Source organism: Polypterus senegalus, chromosome 8 (assembly GCF_016835505.1).
Source record: "Polypterus senegalus isolate Bchr_013 chromosome 8, ASM1683550v1, whole genome shotgun sequence".
In the NCBI taxonomy this organism is placed as follows: Eukaryota; Metazoa; Chordata; class Cladistia; order Polypteriformes; family Polypteridae; genus Polypterus; species Polypterus senegalus.
In genome coordinates this window covers 71,405,322-71,418,392 of record NC_053161.1, presented here as the reverse complement: position 1 = coordinate 71,418,392, position 13,071 = coordinate 71,405,322, and the positions used below count along the sequence as shown (strand labels likewise).

The 13,071-nt window shown below is 38.1% G+C and overlaps 1 protein-coding gene across 4 annotated transcripts in view; it reads right to left on the bottom strand.

The window, feature by feature from the left end:
* vezt (vezatin, adherens junctions transmembrane protein) overlaps positions 1 to 13,071 on the bottom strand; it is an 89,161-nt gene that overhangs the window by 38,707 nt on the left and 37,383 nt on the right. For 3 of the 4 annotated variants that reach the window (XM_039761252.1, XM_039761251.1, XM_039761249.1), the window contains exons 3-6: positions 12,145 to 12,234; positions 11,354 to 11,529; positions 8,237 to 8,521; positions 3,894 to 4,043 (exon numbers count right to left, since the gene is read on the bottom strand). In XM_039761252.1, the coding sequence (XP_039617186.1) occupies positions 3,894 to 4,043; positions 8,237 to 8,521; positions 11,354 to 11,529; positions 12,145 to 12,234 (701 nt within the window). The remainder of the gene's footprint in view (positions 1 to 3,893; positions 4,044 to 8,236; positions 8,522 to 11,353; positions 11,530 to 12,144; positions 12,235 to 13,071) is intronic. The other variant, XM_039761250.1, reaches the window with a different exon arrangement.

Below are 13,071 nucleotides of genomic sequence, written 5' to 3'. Positions count from 1 at the left end.
CAACCATATATCTCTGGGGTATGGAAGCAAAACAAGAGTAAACCCCATACCAATACAGTATGTCATAATGGGTAAACTCCATACCGAACGTTATTTGGGCTGGGATTTACACCAAGTCTTCTGGTGTTGTTAAGGCTGCAGTGTGCCACCTACCTTTATGGAGATTATTTTTTCTCCAGCCGTCTGGAGTTTTTTTGTTTTTTCTGTCCCCCCTGGCCATTGAACCTTACTATTATTCGATGTTAATTAATGTTGATTTATTTTGTTTTATAATTGTGTCTTTCATTTTTCTATTCTTTAATATGTAAAGCACTTTGAGCTACTGTTTGTATGAAAATGTGCTATATAAATAAATGCTGTTGTTGTTGTAGATGTCCCATCCACACGAGCAGTTACAACGGCAGTGTGAAGTGATTTCAACCTAATGAAACCAAATTTCAAAGGGTTTATTTCCTGGCACTTCTATTCTTCAAAACCACAGTATGTTTTTGATTGTTCTTGAGGGTTATTTAAAGATTAAGCAGCATCAATTCTCTTTAAATACTAGCCCATTCAAAACCATGTGACATCTACTGTCATATGTAAAGACATCAGTTACTGAAACAAGGTGAGAAAACTGCAATAAGCTGTGGACAGTTTTCGCAAATATGTATAAAATGTAATTCTTTTAAAATACGTGTATTTTAATTTTTATCATGCTTATTTGCATGTCAGCATAGAGAAAAGTCAATTAGTATCAAAACATCATTCCAGTGGCAAAATTATAACAAACATTTTCCCTTCATACAGAGCCTTGATAAAGTATTTGGCCATTCCTGATTTCCTCTATTAATGCAAAGTTTTGACACTGAATGTTTTCACGCCTTCAACCAAAATCAAATATTAGACAAAGGGTATGTGAGTGAACAAATAATGTAAAGTTTTTTTTATCTATTTAATGTGCCTGTACAGTAAACTTAACTGTTAAAAACCGCTGCCTCCTAGTTAAATCAACCCAATTAAAGAGGTAAACTCAGATGATTGAACACGTCAGGGTTGTTTACAGTGCAATATAAAACTTGCTTATTGTGATATTTATTGTCAGAGTCAAGGGTGACAAAATAAGCATTCAACAAACATGTAATGACTTGATCAAAGGAAGTTTGGAGATGTTTATAATGCAATTTCTAAAGCTCTGGGACTCCACTCAACCACTGTAAAAACCATAATTTCCATAAGGGAAAACATTTGGAACAGTACTCTAAAAGTGAACAGTAAAACTATCCGGGGGACCACAAAAAAAATCTTTCAAAGTTCTGAAGGCTTCTTTTGCTTTAGAAATTGTCAGTGTTCATGACTATACAATTAAAATTAAATTTTTGGACTTATTTCTCAAAGGAAATACTGTGGCAAAACATAAAACAAGAAGTTCATACCTGAAACTCGATCAATGTTTTTGGATTAAAGCAGTTCAGCTAGGAAGAGTGTGCTAAAATAACTCCACAGTGATGTGAAAAACTAATAATGAATAGCAGGAAGCATTTTGTTGCTGTCATTGCCATTAAAGGTGGAACAATCACTTATTAAACGTAATGGGACAATTTCTTTTTCACAGAGTCTCAGATGGTGTCTGGTAACTTTATTAATTGAATAAACAACACTAGCCAACCCGCGGCGTACCATACGCCGCATAATCAGGCCGGTTTTTAATAATTTTTAAGCACAGGGAGAAAATTAACATTTGAAAAATTGGTAATATAATAAATCAGCAAGAAAAGCAACATTGTAACAATGCATGGAACGAACCAACACACAATTGTCCGTGCAGCGCTCAGGTGCAGAGGGTGGAACGGGAGGAGAAAAGAAGGACGTCCACTCGCTCCCTCCGTCATGCTAGTCTGCTGATTTCTCGTCCAGTATGCACTGCCTGCTCATGTGCGCATCTCCAACTCGTCACTCGAGTCGTTGTCGTCTTTATACAGTCCAGATGCAGCTGTAACTCACGTAGACTTTTCATTGCTCTGTGTGGTTTTGGCTGCCTTTCTATATATAATCCACCAAGACATCCGACCACGGTAGCAGCGAGGTGGGAGGGGGGTGTGTACAAAGTGCAGGAGCATCTAAGAAGACGCAGGTTTGTTGCGGATGCGAATTGCTGTATGTAGCGTGTAAAACAGTTTGCTATGGTGCATGCGTGCGTTGTAACCGAAAACTCGGTTTTTAAAAACTGCTCACTTCATTGTGTATACGACTATAGGTGAATAAAAAGATGCAACTCTGGAGAGGGCAACATACAATACAACGTTTTACACGCTGCATACAGCAATTCACATTCGCGACAAATTGTTTTACATGCTGCATACAGTGATTTACATCCGTGACAAACATGCCTCTTCTTAGATAGCCTTGTCGCGTCCACCCTCGTTCTCGAAGCATACACACCGCCTGGTCATGTGGTGCCTCTGTGTGAACCGGTCAGGCACAGAGAAGGTCAGCTGCCGAGAGCGTCTCGACTGTTGCAGGGCCTGCATTGGTGAAGCAGGTGAGATGGTAATGAAACAGAGGCATAGGGCTTATTGGTTTTTAAAGACTGCTTTCTTCATTGGGTTTTAACCAATGCACGGAACGAACCAACACACAATCGTCCGTGCGGCGCTCAGGTGCGGAGGGTGGAACAGGAGGAGAGGAGAAGGATGTCCACTCCGCTCCCTCTGTCATGCTAGTCTGCTGATTTCTTGTCCAGTATGCACTGCCTGCTCATGTGCCCACCTCCAACTCATCACTCGAGTCGTTGCCGTCTTTGCACAGTCCAGATGCACCTGTGACTCACGTAGACCTTTCATTACTTTGTGCGGTTTTGGCTGCCTTTCTATATATAATCCACCAAGACACCCAACCACAATGGTAGCGAGGTGGGAGGGGGGTGTGTACAAAGTGCAGGAGCATCTAAGAAGACGCATGTTCGTCGTGGATGCGAATTGCTGTATGTAGCGTGTAAAACAGTTTGCGATGGTGCATGCGGTCATGCATCATAACCGAAAACTCATTTTTTAAAGACTGCTCACTTCATTGTGTTTTAACCTCAGTTGTAAAGGAATGTTTTAAGGATCCCATGGGATACCCCTCGCAAACAGTTTTACACGCTGCATATGGCGATTCACCTCCGCGAGAAACATGCCTCTATTAACAGACAACGTGGGTCGGAGCTGCATGTGACCTCTATAACAGACGAATATAAATTACGCTGTTTTTTCTGTGTCGTTGCATCCAAGTTGGTGGCCGTGGCTCTGTGAGTTGTCATCGTATACAATGGTCTTGGATTTGGTGGGTGTGGCTCCTTCCTGCGTGCGCCATAGGTGTCTCACTTGTCGGCGGCTTAGTGAGTCCACGCCCCTTCCGGCGTGCTATCCATGGTTGTCTTGCCTTTCCATGGGTGTCTAGCTTAGTGAATTATATATATAGATTATGTGTACATAGTTCACTCAGATGACCTTATATAATTGTACAATTTTAGATGAAGGCCTGAAAACATTTATTTTAAAAAATTTCCAAAATTTTTCATGGCACTGTAAATATATTTTGAAACTGCAACAACAGTTACGTTTCTAGTATTTATAGACAAGGCACAGAAGACACACAGAAGTTTAACCTAAATCAAATACATTACTGAATTTAAAAAGAATACTAAGCATGCTGCATAATACGTGTAGCAAATCTGATAAAAAAATAAAGTTCATGCCACATTAAATTATTTCATGACAGATCTGATAATTTTAAATCAACACATCTTATTATAAAAAGTATTATATAAAAAGCAGATTTATAATGGAACTTCAAAACTTATAACCTCTTCGGTTTAATAACCCTCCCCTTCAACTAGCCTATAATTTCACCCCTCTTTGTAAAAGGGATATGACTTCAGCATGTGGCAGGTGGCAAGTCGAGCAGCACGGAAGCTGGCACGCAGGGCTTTGTAAACTGCTTTCCGAAGACCAATTAGCTGTTGGCTGCGGAGTTGGCTGGCTTTACTAAATGGACAAGCAGCACTGACCCTGTCAAGCAAACTTGAAAAGTGAAATGTGATACAACTGTACAGATGTCCCAGAACGTCTCAGAAACCATACACACAAAAGACAAAATAAGCTGTTTAAAAGGAGACAGATTGGGGATAAGATTAAAAGTTGGTGAAACAGTGATCTCGGCAGGATACAGATTCACAATGACAGAACAAAATCTAAAATGATTTCACAAATAAGTGGAGATGATTATAAATGTTTCTTGAAACTGCATATTTCTAGAAAAGTACTATACATACACATCAATAATAAAAATTTTGAAAACAAAACACACAATTTGGTTATAGCTTCTAATGCAATTTGTTACATACCATGCTTTAATTTTAATTTCAAAAATGTAGAATTAAATTTAAGCTACAGCAACACATTTTGTACTGTAATAATAATGTCCAAAATACTGTGTTTATTTTTTTTCTATTAACCATTTCATACTGGTCACCTAATTCATCCTCAAACAACTCCACAGCAGATCAAGACTGTGCTACCCACCTTTGTGATACTGGAAACTGGGAGAGTGTTAGCTGTGATTTACTCATCCATTTTAACAATTTAAACAATTTCCTGTTGAATGCAAGCACTTTTGAATATTGTACCAAACATGTGACATTTTAATTGATCTATTGCCTCTTTCTACCCTGATTTTACTTTCTAATGACTGCCACAGATGGTTGGAAAAATTTTAACAGTCTGTACAAGATAAGGGATGCATTGTTAATTTGTAACCATTGTTAATTTGGTAATGGGAGTTAACAAGACCTACTGCCTAATGTCTTGATAGGATGTTTAGACAATGTACAGTATGTACAACATGCTTCTAGCCAGGAAGCTACTCAAAAGCACTCTATCAATCTACTGGGAAAGTGCCTTCCATTTTAAAGAATCTTAAATAATAAAAGTTAGTTTAATACTCATCTGTGTACCTCGTGCCAAATAAGATTTAACAAAGATTTTCCTGTTTATGGCCAACACTGTGTACTCACATCAAAATACTTCTCTGTTTTCACACTATTTTTGTTCTGGAATCAAATTACCTTATGCTGTAAAGCATAGCTCTAAAGAGTATAAAGGCTTCAGTCTGCTGAGTGTAGAATTACAGAGCTGTCTGCACAGAAACAATCTGAACAGGAAAGAAAGGCAGAAAATATGACCAGCTGGTATGCCTTCTTTAAAGAGTGTACATGTTGAGCTGGGTTTTCTTATTTACGACTACCACTGGGTAGGAGCACAATTAACAGTTATCTTAAAAATACTGGTTTTATAAACTCAATTTAAAGAGATTAAGTCTGTCTATTTTGAGAAATAGTGATATGGATTTGTTTCATTTTACAGCCATAAAACAGTATTTAGCAAGGGGCTACTAAATTAGTAACTCCCTAAAACACTAATTCAAATGCAAAAAAACTTTCAAAAGCAATTTGTCATTGTATGCCAGATTATACAGTAAAGCAATATAAAACCATTCTGAACATGGAAAATTAAAAATTCTTATATGATAAGGGCGGGCCATGGATACAGTGACAGAGCCCAAACCTTTCATAAGCATTTTGATTGTGTTCAGACTGAACATTAAAAAGGCAACTACAAAATAAATTAAACATTTAATTCATAAACAGCACTGGGAAGAACTGCAGTCAGTGCATAATGTTTCACAACTCCATAGTACTGGATTCACACCCTGGCTCAGGCACTATCTTTGTGAAATTTGCACATTCATCTTATGTTCATATTTGTTTACTCTTATCTTCCCTGGAATCCTAAAAGACTTGTAAGTTAAAATGACTGGTGACACAGACTCGGTATGAGTGAGTGCACACTGTATTTATTCCTATTTTGCATTACCACTGAAAACTATTGCTTATAAAAATTACTGAATGAATGAATGAACAAATGCAATATCAACATTGCGGTAAGCAGAAAATGCTTTTAAACAGATTTTGTTTTTTGTAAAATCCTAGCATTATTCAAATAGAAAACTTACTGAATGTATCAACGTCAATTAACTTGTTTGAATGTGTAAAAGTATTGTTTTAACAAAATGAAAAAGAAAAATTATAACAGGTGACTGTCTGGTACAGTACTAAAATAAAAGATACAGTCATATATAAATCTAAATTAAACATAAAAAAAGACAACAGAAATACTAAAAAACAGCTATCATAGGCTCACTTGGACAGTCAATTTATATTTACCCTTTCTATGTGCCCAATGGCTTGGCATACAGTATAACATGCAGAATTGTATTCATAAGAAGGGTAAAAAAAAAAATGAAATAACAGAACTGACTAAAGACATTTTTTCAGCATTAAAAGGTTTTAACATTAATATAACCAAAAACAAAAATATGAAATGCCAAAAGTTTTCAAATAAACAATAATTAAATACCACTTTAAAATGTGAATATCTATACAAATATTTAATCCTTTCTCACAGTTTCCCTTTTATGATCATGGGCATCTAAATGGGAAGGACATCAGCCATTCATGGGATGTGTTATCACATCGAGACAATATGTACTACACAGTCTAAAATATTTTATTTCTAGAATTCGTAACTAATAAGCAAATATTCACTTTTTAGAATTAAATGTTAACACTTTCATTTTTTTATATATATGTGGCTGCAAATACTACTGCTAAATAAAAATACATATTATATAAATGTTTATAGGAATATAAATAAATATAAGTATCTGGTGTTTATACAGTGCATCCGGAAAGTATTCACAGCCTTTGCACCTTTGGCAGAAATTACAGCCTCAAGTCTTTTTGAATATGATGCCACAAGCTTGGCACATCTATCCTTGGCCAGTTTCGGCCATTCCTCTTTGCAGCACCTCTCCAGCTCCATCAGGCTGGATGGGAAGCGTCCGTGCACAGCCATTTTAAGATCTCACCAGAGATGTTCAATCGGATTCAAGTCTGGGCTCTGGCTGGGCCACTCAAGGACATTCACAGAGTTGTCCTGAAGCCACTCCTTTGATATCTTCGCTGTGTGCTTAGGGTCATTGTCCTGCTGAAAGATGAACCGTCGCCCCAATCCGAGGTCAAGAGCGCTCTGGAGCAGGTTTTCATCTAGGATGTCTCTGTACATTGCTGCAGTCATCTTTCCCTTTATCCTGACTAGTCTCCCAGTTCCTACCGCTGAAAAACATCCCCACCACCATGCTTCACTGTAGGGATGGTATTGGCCTGGTGATGAACGGTGCCTGGCATTCACAACAAAGAGTTCAATCTTCGTCTCATCAGACCAGAGAATTTTGTTTCTCATGGTCTGAGAGTCCTTCAGGTGCCTTTTGGCAAACTCCAGGCGGGCTGCCATGTGCCTTTTACTAAGGAGTGGGTTCCGTCTGGCCACTCTACCATACAGGCCTGATTGGTGGATTGTTGTAGAGATGGTTGTCCTTCTGGAAGGTTGTCCTCTCTCCACAGAGGACCTCTGGAGCTCTGACAGAGTGACCATCGGGTTCTTGGTCACCTCGCTGACTAAGGCCCTTCTACCCCGATCGCTCAGTTTAGATGGCTAGACAGCTCTAGGAAGAGCCCTGGTGGTTTCGAACTTCTTCCACTTACGGATGATGGAGGCCACTGTGCTCATTGGGACCTTCAAAGCAGCAGAAATTTTTCTGTAACCTTCCCCAGATTTGTGCCTCGAGACAATTCCTTTGACTTCATGCTTGGTTTGTGCTCTGACATGAACTGTTAACTGTGGGACCTTATATAGACAGGTGTGTGCCTTTCCAAATCATGTCCAATCAACTGAATTTACCACAGGTGGACTCCAATTAAGCTGCAGAAACATCTCAAGGATGATCAGGGAAACAGGATGCACTTGAGCTCAATTTTGAGCTTCATGGCAAAGGCTGTGAATACTTATGTACATGTGCTTTCTCAATTTTTTTTATTTTTAATAAATTTGCAAAAACCTCAAGTAAACCTTTTTCATGTTATCATTTTGGGGTGTTGTGTGTAGAATTCTGAGGAAAAAATGCATTTAATCCATTTTGGAATAAGGCTGTAACATAACAAAATGTGGAAAAAGTGATGCGCTGTGAATACTTTCCGGATGCACTGTAAGTCAATTCTGACCTACCTTTCACTCTTAAAACTACTTAATACTTCAAAAATTAATTTTTAAACAACACTCTGAGATAATACCTAAAAACAGATCCCAAGAAGACTTACAGGGTAAACCCTCTAGAGATGACTTCTGTCTCCTGCACCAGACGCAGTGCTTTCCTGACCAAGTTGGTGAATGCCCGACTATTAGCAGCAAGTTCCTCCAACTTTTGGCTACACCTCCTTATTTTCATCTGAAGTCTAGTCATCTTCCAGAGGCCTAGGCCCCTAGAAACCAAGTAGATTATGAAAAAAAAGAAGCAGGGTGCAAACACAAGCCAAGAACTGCATTCAGGGAGGATGTACAGGCCAATAAACATCCCAAACAAAGCAGCCAGACAAGAGTAGTCCCTGAAAAATAAAAGCACAGATAATAGTTTTAAAATGGTTAAGGAGGATTTCAAACAATGCAATCTGAGAATGCACCAATTCACTCATAAGAATGAAGTATACCCAGGATGCTTCTTTGTTCTCCCTAGTTTCAACTTAATAATAGCTAATTTTGCACAAATAAGTATCTTCACCCAAGTACGACAAACTTGCAGTTTTTCATAAGAAGTGTCAAAAAATAAATAAATAAATAGATCCATCCAGCCATCTATCTTCCAACCCGCTATATCCTAACACAGGGTCATGGGGGTCTGCTGGAGCCAATCCCAGCCAACACAGGGCGCAAGGTAGGAAACAAACCCTGGGCAAGGCACCAGCCTACTGTAGGGCGCGCACACGCACACACACACACCAATCACACACTAGAGACAATTTATGATCGCCAATACACCTAACCTGCATGTCTTTGGACTCTGGGAGGAAACCGGAGCACCTGGAGGAAACCCACACAGACACAGGGAGAACATGTAAACTCCACGCAGGGAGGACCGGAAGCGAACCCGGGTCTCCTAACTGCTGAGGCAGCAGCTACCCACTGTGCCTCCATGCTGAAATAAATAAATAAAAAAAAAAATATATATATATATAAATCATCAAATTCTACCCCAGTGCTGCAAAGCAGCTCTGTGAAGAACCTTCTCTATATGTATATAAACTTTACTTTTGTAAATTAGATGTGCATAGATCCTGTCAGTAGGTTATGATTTCAAAATAATGTAAAGGCTGTAAACACTGAGACACAGGAAATGCAGAGCTGGTGTTGTGATTGGAATGTTCATGAGGCAATTTTTCTGTGCAGTAGAAATTAACAAAGAGTTTAAACAAATTCACACTTACAAGTGGCACAAGACCCACTAATCTTTGTAAACTTTGGGGCTTGTTATAATTTTAAAAGCAATCAATCATCTGAAATAATGCACTTATGAAAATATAAGTAAAGTCATATTAAATGTGGATTTTGTTTCAGTTGAAAACTTTTTTTATAAATACTTCTAGCATAATAAATAATACTACAGGGTGGGCCATTTACTGTATATGGATACACCTTAATAAAATAGGAATGGTTGCTGAAATTAACTTCCTGTTTGTGGCACATTAGTATATGTGAGGGGGGAAACTTTTCAAGATGGGTGGTGACCATGGTGGCCATTTTGAAGTCGGACATTTTGGATCCAACTTTTGTTTTTTCAATAGGAAGAGGGTCATGTGACACATCAAACTTATTGGGAATTTCACAAGAAAAACAATGGTGTGCTTGGTTTTAACGTAACTTTATTCTTTCATGAGTTATTTACAAGTTTCTCTTTGTTTACAGCCATTGACATGTCCCACAGGTTAACACGTGAGGAGCGGATAGAAATTGTGTTGATGTCTGGTGAACGCAGTAACCGGGTCATTGCAGCAGATTTCAATGCAAGACACCCTACGAGACCACCCATCTCCCATGCTACAGTTAGCAAACTGCTTGCTAAGTTTCGTGAAACTGGTTCAGTGTTGGATTTGCCAAAATGTGGACGCATGAAAACTGTCACTAATGAAGAAACATCAGTGGCTGTCCTAGCTTCATTCAGCAAGAGCCCACAGCGTAGCACTCGCCGCATGTCACTGGAGAGTGGCATTAGTCGAACATCCCTTTGGCGGATATTAGCTACTCACAAATGGCACCCTTACAAACTCCAGCTACTGCAGCATCTCAACGAGGATGACCCAGGTCGGCGCACTGAATTTGCAGAATGGGCAAAACAAAAATTGGAACAGGACCCTCAGTTTATGCAGAAGATTTTGTTCAGTGATGAGGCAAACTTTTATGTGAATGGTGAAGTTAACAAACAAAACCACCGCTATTAGTCTGACACTAACCCACATTGGATAGATCCCTCCAAGACTGTTGGAACAAAAAAAATGATGGTATGGTGTGGTATATGGGGTACAAAGATAGTGGGGCCATTCTTCATCAATGGAAACCTCAAGGCCACTGGATATGCGAAATTGCTACATGATGATGTGTTTCCCTCTTTATGCACTGAAGCTGGCTTGTTCCCTGAGTTTTTCCAGCAAGATGGTGCACCACCACATTATGGGTGTCAGGTCCGAGCATTCCTAGATGAACAGTTTCCTGGAAAGTGGATTGGTCGTCGTGGGCCAGTTGAATGGCCCCCAAGGTCTCCCGATCTGACCTCCTTAGACTTTTATCTTTGGGGTCATCTGAAGGCAATTGTCTATGCTGTGAAGATACGAGATGTGCAGCACCTAAAACTACGGATACTGGAAGCCTGTGCTAGCATTTCTCCTGCGGTGTTGCTATCAGTGTGTGAAGAGTGGGAGAAGAGGGTTGCATTGACAATCGAACACAATGGGCAGCACATTGAACACATTTTATAAGTGGTCAGAAGCTTGTAAATAACTCATGAAAGAATAAAGTTACATTAAAACCAAGCACACCATTGTTTTTCTTGTGAAATTCCCAATACGTTTGATGTGTCACATGACCCTCTTCCTATTGAAAAAACAAAAGCTGGATCCAAAATGGCCAACTTCAAAATGGCCACCATGGTCACCACCCATCTTGAAAAGTTTCTCCCCTCACATATACTAATGTGCCAAAAAACAGGAAGTTAATATCACCAACCATTCCCATATTATTAAGGTGTATCCATATAAATGGCCCATCCTGTATATTTTGGACAATGTTAAAATAATAATTACATTTTTAAAAAATTGCTGATTTCACACTATACCAAAATAAAAAAAAAAAAACCTGATTGACTAAATAAAGTATTTTAAATCTAATACCAAAGATTGAGGGCTGCTAATAAATGCAGTACAGAAGTCTTTCCATTTTCTGCTTGTTGGTCTTGTCTGGTGGTCATGATACTTGGGTCAAGAAGTTCAATTAACTCCACATCCTCCTGCAGAAGCACTTCCTGTTCAAAGATGGCGTTCAGTGAACAATGACGAAACTCCATATCCTAGTCAAGCACAGGGTGTAAGGAATTAATTACAATACAGAAGGATTGTAAAATATATTTACAATATATTTTTACATATCTTAACTGCAATTTAAACATGAAGATACAGTATAAACATGGAATTGCTTGGCATAATAATCTTCTTCTTGATCAGTTAAAGTTTATGAAAATATTAAGTACAACAGAGGTACAAAATTTAAAAATAGCAGCTATACCACTCTGAATAGCTATTCATATATAATATCTGGCTGATATTTATGTGACAAAATTGGTTTAATAAGTACAGTATATATAGTTCCCCACAATGCCTAACCCCTTCCAGTGTATGTTATTTTACACAAACATGAAGACAACTGCAAAACATTAATTTAGTAACACGTTCTTAATTGTACTTTAATCTACAAAAAAATTAAACAATATTAATTTCCATATGCAACTTAATAAGTAATATATCCACCTATAATCTTTTACATTTCATGAAATGTTATTGTTTTGTGAGTGGTGCAATTTGAAAACTTTAGGTTGCAACTATTTAAGAGGGCATCTTTCTCCCTCTTTTCCATATTTTGTTAGAAATCTTAAAATTCTACATTTGATAGTCTTAAAAAAACATACCAGTTTCAGTTCTGGACTGAATGATGTCTTGCCATGAGTAAAAGGACTCCACTGCAAAATAATCTCAGCCAGTTTCAAGAAAAAGCCTTCCTGAAAAAGTCATCAGAAAGGCAAGCTACTGAAAATATGACTAAACAAATAAACAATAAATCCATTAAAAAAATATCTTAAGTGTATTAAAAGTTATGAAATGTCACCTGAGAGTAAGAGTATTTTTTGTAGTTTTACTTAAAGCTTACTGTTGGCAATTTTCACAAGCATCAGTACCCATTTACACAATTTTAACTTCAGAAAAGCCTTTAACTCTGTAAACCAGTACCATTCTTTATCTAGGAGTGAAGATCAGTGTGTAGTGTGGGCACAAACATCTTTTTGTTTACATACACAATTTGAGAAAATTAGGTGAGCTGATTAATTTCACTATTATAGGTTTGCTTTAATTTCTGCTGAAACATATTAGCATGTTTTTGACTCCACACATTTGTCCAATAGTTATTCTATTGTTCCTCTTAGAATTCTGTCCTGGATTAACACTGTAGGTCCTGTTGTAACAACACTTTAGCTCAGAGATTCACAAGCTGTAACATAACACGCAGTTCATCCTCCAAGAGATTGGCAATGCCTTTATCAAAGCAAACATAGATTCTAGGTCAAAACAATTGAAAAATGAAAATAAAATATAAACATGCAGGACACAATGAAACTTTTGCAGTGAAAGAAAATCTGAATGAAAAAAAAAGCATGAGGGAAAAAAGTCTAAACCAGGGATTCCCAAACTCGGTCCTGGGGACCCACTGTGGCTGCAGGTTTTCGTTCCAACCAGCTTCTGTTTTTAATTGGACTCCTGGGCTAATTAAGTGAACTGTTATTGCCCAGATTCTGTGATTTGGGAACAATGTAGAAATTAGAAAACTAAGGTTGGTTAAA